The sequence below is a fragment of the Saccostrea echinata genome, unplaced genomic scaffold (genome assembly GCF_033153115.1).
Source record: "Saccostrea echinata isolate AGI-Se365-2 ecotype Australia unplaced genomic scaffold, CSIRO_AGI_Sech_v1 ptg000027l, whole genome shotgun sequence".
Taxonomy (NCBI): Eukaryota; Metazoa; Mollusca; class Bivalvia; order Ostreida; family Ostreidae; genus Saccostrea; species Saccostrea echinata.
The window spans coordinates 2,706,461-2,727,099 of NW_026889776.1; the positions used below are offsets into that span (position 1 = coordinate 2,706,461).

A 20,639-nucleotide genomic window follows, 5' to 3' on the forward strand; every position below is an offset into this window, starting at 1 on the left:
TCATCTGAATTTTTTAATAGTATTTTGAGCAATAATATTGTAGCCCTGCACATTTTGATTGTAATCTCGTAGAAAGAAGATCAAAACGTTAACACGTGCTAATTAAGAAAAAGTACAGAACTCAAGCAGAAGGGAACTATCTCTCATGTATGGAAATATTGAGCCCTTTAATTAAGCTAATTATACAATGAGAACGATTTGCAATTTAGTCATATGAAAAATAGAGGCATGTCCCCACTGAGAACAAAATTTGAGCTGAAATGTTTTAATTTTTCCGCACACTGTTGATCATGTACGTTGTACTAAAAACCAAAAAATAATTCCTAGGTTTATTGAAACGAAGTCTTCTGTAGAAAATTCTGTACGCAATAGATGAATTTTACCTGCTACTTTTTTCGTTAACAAAATCTGAGGAAATGTTCCGAGTAATTGAGAGAAAGCGCATAAGAGGAAAATTCTTTCAGTTTTGCACTGAAAATTATTTACATATATTTTTTTAATCAATGAGTATTGTTTAAAGAAGAATTTAAATAAAAAATTAAAGTTCGATACTGAAAAACAACTTGAATCTGTATTGAATAAAACCAAGACAAGTGTTTAATTCAAAGCTTTAAAGATATATTGATCAGACTCAGTGATCGTTTTCGCATAAAATAAAATCCCTCTGGTCTTGCTTTGGTCTTTCCCTTACTATTTTACGAAAGTCTATCAAAGACACATAAATGTTTCACCTGCTAGGCTCTGATCAGTGTACGGGAACATGGATATGACTGGAAATTAAAAGAACAGTACCGTTTCATGTGAACATTGATCTATAATAGATGAAGCCAACATTTAGTCAATTGTCGGAGTTTTTGCTCCGGCTGTGTACCAAACAACCTCGGGTGGATGCAGATTTACACAAAAGAGGAAATAAAAAAGTATTTCATTGGTCATTATGTCACATATACATAATCCGGGCGATTGCTTTCTCTGACAGCTTCACCGACACGTATCAAATATCGATTCATATGATAAACACTCGGGACTCCCCACGAACATGTCATTTTAAACTGAAGACATGGATTCAGATTTTTGTTTAAAAAAAGGCTTTTCATGGCATCCTTTTAGAGATAATACAATGGAGTTTGAATACACCTATATTTGAAGTCTTTTGTACAAGGAATGGCGTCTATACAGAGAAAAACCAATACAGTTGGAATGCAATACCAGACTTGTCAATAAGGACATCAGTCGAAGTCTACCGGGCAATCATCAGTCAATTAAAGGCTCATCTTTTTTGACATTGCTAAAATAACATAGCAAACATTTATACAATTTGTCCACGATACAAATTCGGCATAGCATTATTCCGGAACAGCAAAGAATGTTATCTCATATCTAAACCGTTAATCTGCACGTGAAACTTCAATCAATTTTAACAAATTAATTCGAATTCAGTAAACCAGTGTCACTTAATTGGATCTGTATTGTTTATCGCTTTGAAAATGATAGTTATGATAGCAAATTTGCAGAATATTGCCATTATTAATTCAATGTCTTCAAAGAGAATAACGCTGAAAACAAAAACTTCATCGTGAAATGAAATTCCACAAAGAGATTTTTTTAAGTTAAGGAGATCCAGATAACTCCATAACAAACCAAATAAAATAAAGTTCACTGCGATTCCTTGAGTCAGTATCTGATGTGATCCTTTACTCGGGTCTTCTTCCCATTCACCTTTAAGAGGTACCGATGGACACATCGACGCCTCAGGTTGCCTTCATGAATGTTTAATTCTGTCTTAGGAATCCAATCTCACCAACTCAAAGTCTGGTGATAAAATATGTAATAACTGTGGCGAGTTCTTCAATAAGAAAGAGCAAAGGCACACCTTCAAGTTTCATTTCTTTTACCCCATGTAACAGTATCAATTAACGAAAATCCATGTAAAAACTTTTTTGCTATATTGTATACATAATTAACTTCTTAACATCACACGAGTTCTTTTTTTCCCTGATACACGAGAGTTTACGTACAGTCACGAATAAGAAAAAAAAGACAAATTTCTTCTATTTGATGATCAAGAACAAATTTATTCTTTATTTTCTTTTCTTTACATCAGGCAGCATTAAGTCAGATATTTGACTTTGCAATGTTCAGCCGCCGGGGATGTACCAGTTATAAGGAAACAAACTTTTATCATAAATGATATTTTCAAGATTTTTGTGTGAAAGCTAAAATTATTTAGATTTGTAATATTTCTGATTAACCGTCGTTTAAAAACAAACTGGTATTGTAAATTTAAAATACTTTCCTACTTGAGGGACAATGTAGAGAATCAAAGTGTGATTTTTTTTTACTTTCCAGGTGGAAGTCCTGATATGAACTATGCCTGGTGACGTCGGCCTACCATTGTTAAGTTTAGTCCTCCTATACCTGATTCAAGGTAAGTCGATGATATGTTTCTCTCTATTAGCCAGGGGGTAATACACTTGTTTGAAGACCATTGGTTTAATGTTAATCCACTCTTTATTAACAATCAATGACATATTTATGTTTTTGAGCAATAAACCGTGAATTAACTTGCTCATATTACTTTTTATCTCTCTTTTTTTGAAATTTTTACACTCCCCAGTTTAAAAGACAGAAAAGTCCACCTTTCTCCTCCGGTTGAAACTGTTGGCCAATCAAAGTTATCTCTAGAGTTAAACATTTAGTTACATTACAACGATAAAAAGAAAAATGATACATGAAAATAGTTCTGACAAAGACTTGATTATCGGTGCGTGAAGCCTGGAATCCACAAAGGGAAGCGGTATCCGTCGTTACTGAGGAGGGACTTAACCCTCCACAAACGTGATACGCCTGAAGTTGATTTGGTCAGACAAGCAGAAGCCGACTCTTTACGAGGGGCATTCATTTAGCGCCCGTCCGTCCCGAGTAATCACTGTTAGTTAGACTCTAACTCGATTATATGGCCTGGCGTTCTTTCGCCAAGAAGAACACGACCAATCACATTAAAGCAACTATTGTAAAAGTCGTAGATCTAATTTCTTGAATGCCATTTAGCTTAATCGAGTTTTCCTTGTGAGACCATTTCTAAGAAATTCGAACGAGGCTGTTTTTTTTCTTTGGGATTCCTAAAGTCAATACATAACCAAGAGACGCCATATTGGATCAGTCGGTCGTGATTTTGCGGATTGTTGCTGAATAATATGATCTTTCTTTGGTATATATGATACTTATGATAATACACATTACACATTATCTACTAGACAAACGTTGTTCGATTGTTTTCTTACGATCGGGGATGTTACTTGGTCAAGAACGACAGATGGTCACGCAAGATCTCGGTATAATCACGTGAAAACTGGTCCCACGTGGTTTCATCCTGTCCCTGTTTGCATTATGCTTATTTCTTACTGAATTATAAAAGGTCAATATTGTATACACATAAACACATCATTAATGAATTATAGTATATCACGATTTGCTTAATTGGTTTATCATTGAGATCAAGCGTCTAGGGTTCTTTATTATAGGGCAAATCTGACAAACCGTTTTCAGAAGTTGTATACCAGCCCCGTTTCATTTCGAAGGAAAAAAAGCAGCAGTGGCTATCGCGATCATGACCCCTATTGTTGACTTTTATGAATTTTCAGTAGTAGGGTTCACTCTATCGAAAGCTTACCGTAGCTTAAAATCAATTTATGATCACCAGGGCTCTTGAGGCTAAACTTTCCGGCAAAAAGAGAACTCTGAAATGCTGTCGTTGGATTTACACTTACTGTAGTCAGTAGGAAGAATTCTGGCTGCCAAGTTAAATTGTTATAACCAAACCGAAACATAGAGACAATTGACTGGCGAACAATATACATTACTGATAAATATTGAAATATAATAATAGCAATAGGCACAAGCTAATTCAGAGATTTTGTGTCCCCAGCATTTGGAAAAAAGAAGAGCATGTGTAGATCTAAAGGGGGGAGGTCGGAACCCCTCCCCCTCGATTTGCAGAATTATTAAATGTGTATGATGAAGCAAATAAAAAATGCCAATCTGATTATATAGATTTGATTGCTTATTCTTTAAAATGTGTACAGAAGATGCTAAGCGAGAACCCTACATCAACGAGGCGCTTGACAATGAAGTAAATTAAAGTCAAAAAGCAGATCACATATACATATTTATATTCACCTTCGATATTGTAAAAATTTTACATAACACATGGTGTCTAATTTAACTTTACTAAACAGTTCTAATAGATGTAATTGGAATAAAAAATCTGGCGACAACTTGTATAACATATTATATATAATAACTCTCCACATCTACAACTTTGCGCGTGATCGATGCCAACAAATTTCCAATTGACTTTTGAAAAAAGAAGGGGGCGGGACACTTTCAGAGGGACTTATGGTTAAAAAAATTCATTGCAAAGGCTCAAAAGCTTCTTGAGATATCGCCCAGAAACGACAGTGTTACACAGACAGAATGTATTAATTTAAGACCTTGACTTTTGACCTTTTGACCTCAAAATCAATAGGGATTTTCCTTAGGCCATAGGCAGTTGTGGTATAAAGGATCATTCTCTTTAAGACTTCAAATTTTCAAATAGTACTTTTTCCCTTAAAAACTGCATGAATCAGTAGGCGAATGTTCCAATTTATTGATAAATGTTGATTGGTTAAAGATACAATAGTATTTGTTATGATATGGGGTCACAAAGTAAGGTACTATCGGTCCGTATTAGCATTAAGGTAATGGGAAAACTCAAGAGGGTGGGTGTGTTAGGTAACTCCTACACATGTCATAACCACCTTTAACCAACACCAAAATTTGTTTGTAAACTTCTAATAAACATAAAAAGTGACTACCAAATTATGAACTTGGTTAAAGGTGGTTATGACATGTAAATTAAAACTTTTCGCTTCATTTTTACGATATTTGCAGGAAAAGCTAACTACTCATAATAAAGGATATTAGCTTATGTAGATTATTTCTTATTGGACTTTTGCGAGAAGCGCTGACTTTTACAATCGACAACTTACTTTTACACTAGGAAAATGTACGGAACCTCTTTTGCGATATAAATGTTTACCTTAGCATTTACTAAATTGATAATAATCGGCCATTTCAAAGCCCATATTACGTTGTCTAGGAAGGGAGAAGCAACTGACATACAAACAACCTCCTCCCTTTCCAACTTAACCAAATCCTGCCAAATTTTCCTTCCGGAATGTTTTTTCTTCAATATTTAGTCCCTGAAGAAAATGAAAATAAAAAGGGATTCTATCTCTCATGAATAAGACATTTTAAGTAATTTTATTCTACCTCCAATAATGTCTGGTGTTGGTAAATGATGTACGTGCCCATAATACCATAACTTTAACCATTATTTATGTTTTCTTATATATCATCAATTCCGTATCTCCGTACATAACGCCTGTTTAAATGTCAAAGTAAGCCGTCAACTGTAAAAGTTAGTGTTCTCGCAAAAGTCCATTATAAACTTTCACTTAAAGTACATATTTCTATTGATTTACTAAGAATTGTTATAAGCCATGCATGTTTACTCAAAAAATATCAACTTTTTACTTTAAAAAATCTAAAATCAAAGGACTGAAATGACTGGATGTAATGAAATTACACGTGAAGACAAGTCTCATTGAATTATCTGCTAGAAATTAAAAACGAAAACAAACAAAAAAAACTTTTTATAGACTATAAGGCGTGAATGTAAGTTATTTATTATAATAATTAGTATTATTTATAATGATACTTTAGTTTATCTATGCTACTTTTCCTTAGGGGTACTGCATATCTGTTAGTTCTAGAAATGATAAAAGCTATCTTTGTTGTAGCGAGAAGATTCATTTGCTATTTGTGTTATAGAATTATTTTTCTATGGGTACACATGTAACTTATATAGATAGGGAATTTCCAATGGGATGGTTTCATAATGGGAATTTTCGCCTCGACCTTTTACAAGGACACTTTTCCGTATGAGTGACATGGGATCCATGTATTTTGTTAACTGGGTGATGAGAGGACTCAGTCTTTTTACCACACATCTTTGGTAGCATCAATATAAGTTACGAGAACAGCTGTTCTGTCTTAGAAAATAAAATGCCAAGGAGGAGAGGGGTTCCTAAATGTCACATGTGATTGAAAACTGAATGTTGCTTTACGCCATTTTAGAATTATTCACTCAGATAAAGAGATCATCCATTTAAGGTGAAGTATCAAAGTTTGATTTATGCATGGTTTCATTATTGACCAACGCTTACCTTGGGACGGGACCTCCTTTTTAAAGATGATTTACTTTTAATGCTGAGGATTTTACAAAGGAACTGTCACTACCCGTGTTAAACACCTTAGTTTTTGACGCGGCACTGGGAAAAGGAAATTTAACCCTTAGGTTTAAAAAATGCCAATCTGATTATATAGATTTGATTGCTTATTCTTTAAAATGTGTACAGAAGATGCTAAGCGAGAACCCTACATCAACGAGGCGCTTGACAATGAAGTAAATTAAAGTCAAAAAGCAGATCACATATACATATTTATATTCACCTTCGATATTGTAAAAATTTTACATAACACATGGTGTCTAATTTAACTTTACTAAACAGTTCTAATAGATGTAATTGGAATAAAAAATCTGGCGACAACTTGTATAACATATTATATATAATAACTCTCCACATCTACAACTTTGCGCGTGATCGATGCCAACAAATTTCCAATTGACTTTTGAAAAAAGAAGGGGGCGGGACACTTTCAGAGGGACTTATGGTTAAAAAAATTCATTGCAAAGGCTCAAAAGCTTCTTGAGATATCGCCCAGAAACGACAGTGTTACACAGACAGAATGTATTAATTTAAGACCTTGACTTTTGACCTTTTGACCTCAAAATCAATAGGGATTTTCCTTAGGCCATAGGCAGTTGTGGTATAAAGGATCATTCTCTTTAAGACTTCAAATTTTCAAATAGTACTTTTTCCCTTAAAAACTGCATGAATCAGTAGGCGAATGTTCCAATTTATTGATAAATGTTGATTGGTTAAAGATACAATAGTATTTGTTATGATATGGGGTCACAAAGTAAGGTACTATCGGTCCGTATTAGCATTAAGGTAATGGGAAAACTCAAGAGGGTGGGTGTGTTAGGTAACTCCTACACATGTCATAACCACCTTTAACCAACACCAAAATTTGTTTGTAAACTTCTAATAAACATAAAAAGTGACTACCAAATTATGAACTTGGTTAAAGGTGGTTATGACATGTAAATTAAAACTTTTCGCTTCATTTTTACGATATTTGCAGGAAAAGCTAACTACTCATAATAAAGGATATTAGCTTATGTAGATTATTTCTTATTGGACTTTTGCGAGAAGCGCTGACTTTTACAATCGACAACTTACTTTTACACTAGGAAAATGTACGGAACCTCTTTTGCGATATAAATGTTTACCTTAGCATTTACTAAATTGATAATAATCGGCCATTTCAAAGCCCATATTACGTTGTCTAGGAAGGGAGAAGCAACTGACATACAAACAACCTCCTCCCTTTCCAACTTAACCAAATCCTGCCAAATTTTCCTTCCGGAATGTTTTTTCTTCAATATTTAGTCCCTGAAGAAAATGAAAATAAAAAGGGATTCTATCTCTCATGAATAAGACATTTTAAGTAATTTTATTCTACCTCCAATAATGTCTGGTGTTGGTAAATGATGTACGTGCCCATAATACCATAACTTTAACCATTATTTATGTTTTCTTATATATCATCAATTCCGTATCTCCGTACATAACGCCTGTTTAAATGTCAAAGTAAGCCGTCAACTGTAAAAGTTAGTGTTCTCGCAAAAGTCCATTATAAACTTTCACTTAAAGTACATATTTCTATTGATTTACTAAGAATTGTTATAAGCCATGCATGTTTACTCAAAAAATATCAACTTTTTACTTTAAAAAATCTAAAATCAAAGGACTGAAATGACTGGATGTAATGAAATTACACGTGAAGACAAGTCTCATTGAATTATCTGCTAGAAATTAAAAACGAAAACAAACAAAAAAAACTTTTTATAGACTATAAGGCGTGAATGTAAGTTATTTATTATAATAATTAGTATTATTTATAATGATACTTTAGTTTATCTATGCTACTTTTCCTTAGGGGTACTGCATATCTGTTAGTTCTAGAAATGATAAAAGCTATCTTTGTTGTAGCGAGAAGATTCATTTGCTATTTGTGTTATAGAATTATTTTTCTATGGGTACACATGTAACTTATATAGATAGGGAATTTCCAATGGGATGGTTTCATAATGGGAATTTTCGCCTCGACCTTTTACAAGGACACTTTTCCGTATGAGTGACATGGGATCCATGTATTTTGTTAACTGGGTGATGAGAGGACTCAGTCTTTTTACCACACATCTTTGGTAGCATCAATATAAGTTACGAGAACAGCTGTTCTGTCTTAGAAAATAAAATGCCAAGGAGGAGAGGGGTTCCTAAATGTCACATGTGATTGAAAACTGAATGTTGCTTTACGCCATTTTAGAATTATTCACTCAGATAAAGAGATCATCCATTTAAGGTGAAGTATCAAAGTTTGATTTATGCATGGTTTCATTATTGACCAACGCTTACCTTGGGACGGGACCTCCTTTTTAAAGATGATTTACTTTTAATGCTGAGGATTTTACAAAGGAACTGTCACTACCCGTGTTAAACACCTTAGTTTTTGACGCGGCACTGGGAAAAGGAAATTTAACCCTTAGGTTTCAAGGGTGCGAAAGGAGCGTCAAACCCTTAGGGCCCATTTTGTACCTGGGACGTGTAGAACTTTGTTAGTCCAAGGATATATACTAAAACTTCTGATATGCGTAGTGGAATTAGGAACTGTTGAAAATCTACTCCATTTTACAGAGTGCCGTAGAAAATGGGGGGGGGGGGTCGACTTTTATACATACATTTATGTATTATAGTTTAGATAGGTTTTTTAATTAAATATATTGTTTTACATGTGTAATTAAATGAAATCAAAGCAATTCTTACGATGTTATTTCATTTTACGTCGATATATATATTTTTAATACAACCGTTCTGAGTTTTATGTACTGACTATTTGAATGAATAGTCAACATGTAATTGCATAAATATTTTCATCCTGTAAATTAATGATTTCTTATTTTTTGCAAATGTAGAAATTATTTTATTGATTACAACTTAATTTTTATTTAATCACAAACAAAATCCATTCAATGCTTTCAACATTTGATACACTACTTTTATAGTTCATCAGAAGCTTAGAAACCTCATTTCTTACATGGGCATTTTATGCGTAAAATAGGTGCCACATCTATAGAAACAATACACAATTACAATATAAACAAACATGAAATAATACTTTTAATTAAATCCTAATTAAACATTTTTCAACATCATACGAGGTGCATTTTGTAAAGATTTACATTCAAAATATGCAAAATGTGAATGCATCAAAACTCTTGTTATAAAAATATATTTTAAGCCTAAAATTAAACAATCTTCGCATTTATTACTTAAGTCCAATATGTTTCCGACATAAACAATTTTTGATCATTTACATTCAGAAACATGCATAGAAGCTTGATGTAAATAGACCTAAGCTCAATTTTTCTTTAATTGACAGCCATTTGTAATCTCTAAATCACGTGACTTAGGTGATCGATGTTGAAAAACAAACATCAAAATCATGAAATAGAATGATTAAAGTTACATAAAATCACATTCTTAAGTGATTTTATCGTAGGCCGGAAAATGGCGTTCTAGAGATTCATCCTTTCATAGCAAAAACTTGCAATAAAGGCTTCTCGAGATATCACGCGGAAACGAAAGTGTTAAAACAGACAGAATTTATGACCTTTGACCTCAAAATAAATAGGGGTCTTTTCTAGGCCATAGGGAGTTGCTATGTAAAATTTCATTGCAAACGCTCAAAGGTTTCTTGAGATATCGTGCGGAAACAAAGTTTTACAGACAGACGGATGGACGGAAAAACAGACTGAATTTAATATCCCCGACTTTCAGTGAAAGCGGGGGACAAAAATAGTCAAGAGTGGAAGATGGCTGAAAAAGTGACAATATTTAATAAAGCTTGGTACCTTTAAAGCTAAATCAGTTAAGTTATTAATAAATTATAATCTCTGAAGATATTTTGAGTAATTATTCCCAGAAGTTTTCTTTTAAAGTTTAAATAGATGCATCTTAGTTTTCAAGCAGAAATTTATGTAAATTTTCACAATTATAATCTGGAGACCGTTATGGCCGTGTGACATGTACATGTATATTTACATTGAAGAGTATGTACATGTATATAGCATGATAGGAAACATAATTTACTTCATTCTCAAGTAGTTCCTTCTGATTAAAAATCTTAGTTGTAACAAAGAAATCAAAGCCATTAAATATTGCCTTAGTGAAAAATTTTGTAGTATAGTTTGAATAAATAGACGGTACATTTGCAGATCAAAAGAGTGTTTGACACTAGCAGAGTGAACATATATTTACATCCACTGAGTATTATTTCCTTTATTTCTTATAAAACCATTGCCGTTAATCAGTCCATAAACAACACTAAGCAAGTCACCTGCATAGATTTCTTAAGCAATGGCTGTTCCATCAATTATGCATACAATGCCATACACATCTATAATACAATAATTAACATATTCAATTTACTTTGAATGTCTTTCTTTAAAAAGATATAAATATAAACAATAAAATGTCTTTCTTTGTTTGTTAGTACGGGAATTAACGTCGCAGCTATTGCAGAAAAAATTCACATAACCCTTTTACGCGGGTTATGTATTTTTTTCTGCAACAGCTGCGGTATTAATTCCTGTACTAACAACCAAAGAAAGCATTTTATTGTCTACGTTAAACCAAAGTTCAATTAGAAAACCTAGAGAACTGATATATTTCATTTAAAGGAGTATTATGCTTTTTTCCCTTCAGAATGTGGGTCTGAATGTACATTTCCTAAGTTCCTCATAAGTGCTATGGACGAGGAGACCGGACTTTTGAAACCCTGGAAAACCAAAACGCACTGGTTCCAAATCAGTACCAACCCCCAAATACAACAACTCAGTGAAATTTACGTCACGGGCTCTGACATGTGGCAGATCCGACAAGAATTCTATAGGACATGTGAATCAAAGTCCAGGCGACTCTCCAATAAAATTACGTCGTCAGAAAGATGTGGCGAGAAAACGTTGTCCTACAACCGGACGTGTCTTACCGTGGACTCGGCAAACGAAACCGCCGGTCTCTACACGTACCGACTGCTGGAACAGCACGTCACAGGGTAGAACATCACCTTAATATTGAATTATTTACAAATACGAAGCAAAATAAAACTGTAATCTGGTACCTTGACAGTCTGAAAAAGGCAGAAATGTTGAATTTGATGATGATCGGATAAAAAAGTCGGTCATATTTATTAAATTATGAATATTTGGTGATTATACGATGTTGCTGATATCGGAAAAAAAGGATTTTTTTAATATGAAAAAAATATAATATGTAATATCGAGGTATCTTATGGTCAGAAAAAAAAATAATGAATTTTTCCCTTTTTAATGTTAATGAAATACGTGTACGTGGTCAAGAGGAAACTGTCATTAGTTTCTCCTATAGTTTTTTCAAGATTTATCTTCCAATTTCAACTTCACACTCCGATTTTAAAGCAATATTTAAAACAACTGTAGCGATATTTTTTAAATTACTATTTTCTCCACCATTTTGCTTGTCTAATCTATTTTCATTGGAAGAGGTTTTGCACATAAAAGAAATCATACGTAGTTTTAAAAGTATTCTCTTGATAAAAAAATGTTAAAATATGATTTCTGCGGCATAAATTCTGCGGCCTACAATTTACCCCCATCAAAATCTCCAGCTAGTTGCTGCGATAAGTTCTAATTAGTGAATGAATTGCCAGCACCCTCTAATTTACGATGAATTACTGGGAAGATATTTTTGCAATTAGATACTTCCATCTCCTTCCTTTTCACATTCTGTAAGCACAGGAAATTAAATACTGAAGCTAACTAATCAATTTCATTGCAGTCATCCTGACAGAAATATAAAAGAAATAATTCAGAATATGACAGTAAAGTCCAACTCAATTAAACAAATCCAACCAGGACTCAATTTACCACAAAATATATACCACACACACAAGTATGTGTACCTGCTTACCCTTTTAAATCAGAGATCAGTACCTGGTCGGCAAGAATGGAGATTTGAAATAGTTTGACTTTGAGAAATTACTCACCCTTTGTTAGATAAAAAAAACATCCTGGCTGACAATGACTTTTTAAAAAATATTATTATGCATTAGCAATATTTTTTCAATTTAACTCATTACTTATAAGAAATTCTTGAAGGAAACTCTGATTAAGAGGCGACCAACTTCGTGTATACAACAAAGATGAATAATCTCAACTTTTTTGACATTTTATTTTAGAGAAGATGTATCACAGGGATAAATAAAGGTTAACTTTCTGAAAGGCTCATGTTGAGTCAAAGAACTACGCACGCTAACTCTCGATTCCCGCCTACATTTTAAACCCATTTAATTTAATACCAATGACAATTTGACAGTAAAATCTTTGTTAAATGCAAAGAACAGTTAATTGGTAATTGACTGATAATTTTACTGCCAGTGTTAAATAGTTAATTACACATAATTCCAGCTCTTTAAATGAGGGGGGTAGACGATATTTTCCATTGAAATCGGGCTTTAAAGCATCAACACATTATAAAATATTCTTCGATATGAATAAATGTTCCTAAAATCTTTTCTTATGTTTTACGCATATAAAATAAAACATATATTATTTAAAAAATACAATATTTCAGTCGTAAAACCCTTTGAAATTGGTGAAAAAAATAAGCATTTTTGAATTTTTTTGTCTGTAAACATAACCCCCCCCCCCCCCCTGAAACACAAAAAGCTTTGGTATGAATTTGTAAAATGACAGTCCATATTACGTGTAAAAAGGAATTTTTGTTTCACGGGGGGGGGGATGTTTTAAATATATTTTCCGTTGATTTCTATTGTGAAAAGCACAAGTTTTACCCAAATTATAGAGTTACCTCTCTTTGTTTTCCCACAGAAGTAATGTTTTATGAAAATTCATATAAATATGTATATAAATATGAAAAATCATCAAAATATGTTAACTTTTGAAAATCGACTTGGAGGTAGGCGGGAGAACAATGCTATCGTTCGCAGTTCTTTGAACTTAATGCTGTCATTCTTCATTGAACAATAATTATATTATGCAAATAAAAAAGAATATGCATTAAACATAAGTAATGAATAATAATCTTCGTGTTTAGGCTAGTATCTATAATAAAAACAGCAATTGATAAATAATATTTTGTTTTGAATGCTAAGGTAGAAAGTACATGTGTATTTGACCTTGGAGACAAGGTAAAACTCACATGATAAGAAATGCTTCTTCCTCTACTACAGTCTGTGTGTTTGATGTGTTTACTTGCTGTTTCTTGATATAAAATAAAAGAAAATTTTGCCCAGTGGAAATATTGTTATTTTATAGTTGTGCTTACTATTAGTGCAATACCCTTTACATGATTAAATAAACGCTAGCCACAGGTTGAAGAGTCTCTAAAAGTATTGCACGTGTTATCTTGAATTTCCCTGCTTTAATTAAAACCCACACTCATTACCAATATACAAAAATTAATATAAAGAGAACACCCACTCATATGTAAGATTTAAATTTTGCTGAATAACACTGTGTTTTACTAGTTTGATAGTAGATAACAAAAATAACTTATTTGGAGTTTATGTTCTTTTTATTTGCATGGTAGTGTTCGTTGAAGAATCTATGCAATGGTCTCAAATTTCAATCAAATATGAACCTTCAAATAATTTAGACGGAATATAACTTCATTATTCTGTCCAAAAATTACATTCAAATAATCCGAAGCCCTTTTCATAACTGATAGACGGAGATGTACGTAACATGTAAATATTAAAATGTAACATGAACGTTATTGAACGTGAACACTGTGAGTGTGAGTGACTGGTGACTTACCAAAAAGAACACTTGACGAGTAATTCAATTAACTGACTTATTCTGACTTAAAACAGTTGAGTAATTAATTATTATTTATGAATGTAAAGTTTTTACAGAAAATCCCATCACTTCAGCCTTTCAGTAGCCCACATTCTGTAACAGAGATCACCAACATCAGATCGGTTCAGCCACATGTCGCCAAATTTCAGGTCTTTTTTCTGATATGGCCTTTTGTTACAGGAGATGTATTCTGAAATCTTCTTTTCATTTTAGAACAAAATATGTCTGCATGTCATTCCAGCGACGAAGTGAGGGCGTTGTTACAGTAAGGAAAGGTAAGTGTTACTGGTGGAGATCGTATAAGTTACCGATCATGTTGTAAATTTTGAATTTATTGGATAGAGGTAAAATGAATTTACACAATATTTTTACATGTTTCGTGTAAATTTTGTATTCACCCACCCAGTAAATTTGAAATAAAACGGCATGTTATCGGTATGGCTACATTGCCGAAAGGTATTCTTTTCTAGGACCTTGTTACATTGTGAGAAGACCTGTACAATAACACTCAAAACATTATACGTGTGGGTTTTTTTTTCTGAGATAAAATCCTTACACAAAGAAGATCGAAAGGAATGCCTAAATTTAAGAAGTCTTACTGTATGTTTATGACATGGGATAGATAAATGCCTCATACATTTTTTAATCAACTTTTATGAATTTCCCCCCTCCTTCGAAACACACATTTTTTGTGTGTGTGAAGTGCAACTATAGAATATTAAAATTCTTTCAAAATGATGTCACGAAAAAGATCCTAACTGCTCAATGGCCACAAGTTCCGAGTACAGGTCTAAATTTGCAGCCTTCCACTGGCAAATGGTGGCGTCCCAACATAAGTAAAAAAAATTCTTTAAGCAAACAATCAATCAACCACACGTGTACACACAACTATTACTAATAAAAGCATTGAATCCCACACAGAGAAAAAAAGAAAACTGTAAACCACTTCCTCATTATGTCTCGTATGTAATCTACCTTCCATGTATTTTGCGAGGATGTTTGACATTTATTCTGCTCTATCTTTTTCTGGAGTGTAATATCCTTTTCCTCAATGATGAGTAGCACTCTTTGAACTAAGGTTGCCTTCTTTCACGACTTCGAAAAATACACAGTTACATGTTAAGAATGTTCATTGATTTTCATCTTTTCCCGTGACAGTGCTGTACATCATGTATATTTTCTTAAGTTACGATTATTTGAAACTAATAAAATTAAAAGTGGTATCTGAACCAGTTTTAGCTCACCTGAGCCGAAGTTTCAAGTGAGCTTTTCTGATCAAAATCTGTCAGCTGTCTTTCGGCGTCGTTGTCCTTGTAAACTTTTCAATCTCCAGAATCACTGGGGCGATTTCAACCACACTTGGCACAGTGCATCCTTGGGTGTTCAAGTTTTTTTTAAATGAAAGCCACAATTAAGAATAAGTGAATATTTAATGGCATTTTTCAAAAATCCCCTCAAGAAACACTTAATTAGTCAGAAAAGATGAAACTTAAAATGTAAAAGCTTTATTACATAGTGTAGTTTAAGAAAAATCTGAAAATCTTCTTCTCAAGACCAACGAAGCAATGATTAATCCTATTTTATAGAAGCGCCCGATTTTTTGTTCAAATCATGTTTTGGGTGATAACAACATGGGTGATAACAATTTTTCATAGAAATGTATAAGAATTTTTTTTTTGAAAATCTTGTTCTTAAGAACAGTCAGAATTACTAGTAGACATATTTAATTTTGAAACACCCCAGTTAGTGCAGATTCAAATCTGTTCAAATTACAACCCCGAGGGTAGGGTGGGGCCACATGGAACAATCAAACTTTAACATTTTTATATTGTTTGAATTATAAATATGTGAGGATTGAGATTACAGCTACTGACCTGAATGGTTTTGGACACATGTTGATGAGCTATATGTCATATCGACAGTAAATGCAACAAGAGGCCCATGGGCCACATCGCTCACCTGAGCACATTGGCTAGGAAAAAAGCAAAAATCAGTTCAGTATTGAAAAGTTAACGGGGGAGAGAGGGGGGATGGGGGATTTTAAACTACCTGACAATGCTTTCATATCAATATAACAAATAACTTTGCTGTTCTTGAGCAGAGGATTTTTTCCCATATATTCATTTGTAAAAATTTGATACCCCATTGTGGCCCCACCCTACCCCCGGGGGCGCTCATTTGAACAAATTTCATTTTATACTACCCAACGATGCTTCCATATCAATTTGACTAATCATGGCTTTTCTGTTCTTGAGAGAAAGATTTTTTCCTATATATTCCTCTGTAAACTTTGATCACCCATTGTGGCCCCACCCTACCTCCGGGGGTCATGATTTGAACAAACTTGAATCTACACTACCTGAGGATGCTTCCATATAAATATGACCAATCATGTCTTTGCTTATCTTGAGAAGAAGATTTTTAAAGTTTCTTTTTCTATATTCTCTTATGAAAAACTTTGACCCCCCCCCCCCATTGTGGCCCCATCCTACCCCCAGGGGTCATGATTTGAACAAACTTGAATCTACACTACCTGAAGATGCTTCCATATAAATATGACCAATCATGGCTTTGGTGTTCTTAAGAAGAAGATTTTTAAAGATAGTTTCCTATATATTTCTATGTAAAACTTTGATCCCCCATTGTGGCCTCACCCTACCCCCGGGGATCATGATTTTAACAAACTTGAATCTACACTACCTGAGGATGCTTCCATATAAATATGAACAATCATGGCTTTGTTGTTCTTAAGAAGAAGATTTTTAAAGATATTTTCCTATATATTTCTATGTAAAACTTTGATCCCCCATTGTGGCCCCACCCTACCCCCGGGGGTTATGATTTGAACAAACTTGAATCTACACTACCTGAGGATGCTTCCAATAAATATGAACATTCATGTCTTTGCTTATCTTGAGAAGAAGATTTTTAAAGTTTTTTTTCTATATTCTCTTATGAAAAACTTTGACCCCCCCCATTGTGGCCCCACCCTACCCCCAGGGGTCATGATTTGAACAAACTTGAATCTACACTACCTGAGGATGCTTCCATGTAAATATGACCAATCATGGCTTTGGTGTTCTTAAGAAGAAGATTTTTAAAGATATTTTCCTATATATTTCTATGTAAAACTTTGATCCCCCATTGTGGCCCCATCCTACCCCCGGGGGTCATGATTTGAACAAACTTGAATCTACACTACCTGAGGATGCTTCCATATAAATATGACCAATCATGGCTTTGCTGTTCTTAAGAAGAAGATTTTTAAAGATATTTTCCTATATATTTCTATGTAAAACTTTGATCCCCCATTGTGGCCCCACCCTACCCCCCGGGGGTCATGATTTGAACAAACTTGAATGTACACTACCTGAGGATGCTTCCATATAAATATGACCAATCATGGCTTTGCTGTTCTTAAGAAGAAGATTTTTAAAGATATTTTCCTATATATTTCTATGTAAAACTTTGATCCCCCATTGTGGCCCCACCCTACCCCCGGGGGTCATGATTTGAACAAACTTGAATCTACACTACCTGAGGATGTTTCCACATAAGTTTCATCTTTCCTGGCCCAGTGGTTCTTGAGAAGAAGATTTTTAAATGATGCCATTATTTTTTCACTAATTCCTAATTATCTCCCCTTGAAAGAGGGCGTAGCCCTTCATGTGAACAAACTTGAATCCCCTTCACCCAAGGATACTTTGTGGCAAGTTTGGTTGAATTTGGCCCAGTGGTTCTTGAGAAGAAGATGAAAATGTGAAAAGTTTACAACAACAACGACAACGACGACAGACAACGGACAAATTTTGATCAGAAAAGCTCACTTGAGCCTTTGGCTCAGGTGAGCTAAAATTACAATTTGCCAGGCTGCTAGTGTGATAATTACATACAACCAGTAAATTCAAAATTTACAAAATGGCATTTGAAAAATATTTATTTGAGTGCTGTTCCTCCTGTGAATAGAAATGCAGTTTTGTTTCTCTTGTGGGACGCCAACAATAGTCGGTGGAAGGCTGCAAATTTAGACCTGTACCCAGAACTTATGACCATTGAGCAGGGAGGTTTTTTTTTCTGCCAGCATCTACTGCAATATGTGATAGTCTCATCCGAAGGACCGGTCTCCAGCTCTGACGTCATTTTGAAAGTAGTCAGATTTTCTCAGCTTACATAAGATTTTGTACTCAGTTTGAATGAGATGATGTATGGCAAGTTGCAAAACAAGTTTGAGGTTTCATTCCCCCAACTGTCAACGGTACATAAAATCTTAGGGGAAAATATAAATAGTAATACATTTGTATTTTTTCTTTGGTTTGCTATGTATGTTAAAATGAACATGAATACCAAATGAAATTGAACGAACAAGACACACATGTCGACTATCTAAGTCTCGTTCTCTTTGATACATTTTGTACAAATATACGGTCCTTGGATATCGATTAATTCATAAAATTTTATAAACTTTGTTCCTTTTTTATCAAGACGGACGAGTAGCATTTGTGCTGTACCGACACATTAAGATTTTCAGACAAATTTAGCACTTTTAATGCTTGCCTCTCTGATTAGTCCTGATAACATTAAAAAATATGATTTTAACAGTATATAAAATGGAATATCAAAGGTAAAATAAATTTGGGCAATTTTAGAATCTAGCGCAACTATACTTTCAATTTCAGTTCATAAACACGAAATTCTTCGCCTTCGCGTACTAAAGAGATACATATGAAAATTGAACGGTTAATTCCAAATACATTGTACAAAAAAGTCAAAGAAAAACTTTCAGAAAAAAATAAAAACAAAATAATGTTTAGATATTTAGTAAAAAAAAATACAATGAATCGATGTGAATTTGCAAAATACAATAAAATATTTTCTACCAGTAAGTGCACGAGAAAGTTATTAAAAATGATTTTAAACACATAAGTTATAGATGCTCGTAAGTTTAAATTTCAGATTTAAACTCTTCATGTAACAATTTGTGATTGAAGCAAGCACGGGGGCTTGCTCTTAATCTGAAAAAAAAAAACTCATTAAAAAGTCATTAATTAACAACTAAAACTTTATATGATTTTTTAATAACTATCATTTAAACTACGGGAGCAAGCCCCTGTGATTGAAGATCATTATATTGTTAACACGTTTAATTTTTTTTTTATTTGACACGTACCCCAAGAAATGATGTACTTCACGATGCGTGCTGTTAATAATGTTATATTATTTAAGACCTTGAATGGCAAAAATGTCAAACGACGTCGAAAAGATGAAATCTGATTTCTACTACAGAAAACCTGTTTAAAAATCTGTTCATTATCGAATTTAGTTTTTGTATAAACTCGCACAATGTTTTAAATCTCATATGTTGCTAGTGTTGAACGAGGTCTCAAAACTGTACTTGAACAAACTTAAGTTTTTTTAATGTATTTTGATAAAGGAAGAAAAAGATAAATAAATACATGTAAATTAATAAATAAGTTAAAATAAAAAACAACATTAAAAAAATATAAATATGGAAAAAATCTCTATCTATAGACAGTCTATTGACATAAAACCTATTCCCAACAACCAGTTTCAGAAGATCAAAAAGAAATAAAGAAATTGACAAGCGTGCCTGAAAAAATTAAAATAAAATCATAAGCATATTTAACCTTAAAAACATAATTGATATTTCAATATCATTTGGTAAATTTTCAATAAATAGTCACTCAGGTCTTCGACCCTTGTCATGCGTTGTGCATTGTCCAACTTCTTGTCGACATGGCAAATTGTCTTTATTTGCTAGGAAACATGTAAGAGGTGAGATAAAACATACATTGTGATTTTTGTAAATTTTCCAAAAATCTTTATACTTTGAGATTAGATTTAGCCAAAATGATCATAGTGAAAAATTATATGACTTTAGAAAATCTTCTTTACTCCTGCAAATCTGAAAGGAAAACTGAATACATGGTTTGTAAGAGCATGAAAACAATAAAACAATAGGCCTTGGCGGTCAACCGGGTATCATGAGTTTATCTGGCTGTGAGCAGTTTGTTTCTACCTGGAACTGGTCTGCATTTATGTGAGAAAAATTTACAGTTTTGTGAGGACTTTATAAAGACTCCATAACTTTATCATATTCATGCAGATTGTCTACTAGGAGTTAAGAAGGTAGAGGACACCGTATGATGAATATCAATATTTGACCAACTTACTCCTACCCTGGTCATGATCTCTGGTCCCAGGAAGCATTATCTTTAATTATTTTTGGAGAGGACTCGCTGCTCATTATAATAAACAATTTGCCTGCTCCATGTCCATGAGTAAATAAGAAAATTTTCAAAGGAAAGGTGTAATTATTTCAGTGTATGATCAATGGTCATTCATTGAAAATACACTTTTATTTCTGAAAACCATCTTCTCTACTCATGGACATAAAACATGCAAATTATTTCTACAAATATGATATGCACTAACCAAAATTATAAAATTGCCCTGTCCCTGTCCAAAG

General features: G+C 33.4%; 1 protein-coding gene across 1 annotated transcript in view; it reads left to right on the top strand.

The window, feature by feature from the left end:
- Window positions 1-7,703: 7,703 nt before the first annotated feature.
- LOC133193099 (uncharacterized) overlaps window positions 7,704-20,639 on the top strand; it is a 47,234-nt gene continuing 34,298 nt past the window's right edge. The window contains exons 1-3 of the mRNA XM_061329073.1: window positions 7,704-7,716; window positions 11,001-11,349; window positions 14,366-14,427. Coding sequence (XP_061185057.1) covers window positions 7,704-7,716; window positions 11,001-11,349; window positions 14,366-14,427 — 424 coding nt within the window. The remainder of the gene's footprint in view (window positions 7,717-11,000; window positions 11,350-14,365; window positions 14,428-20,639) is intronic.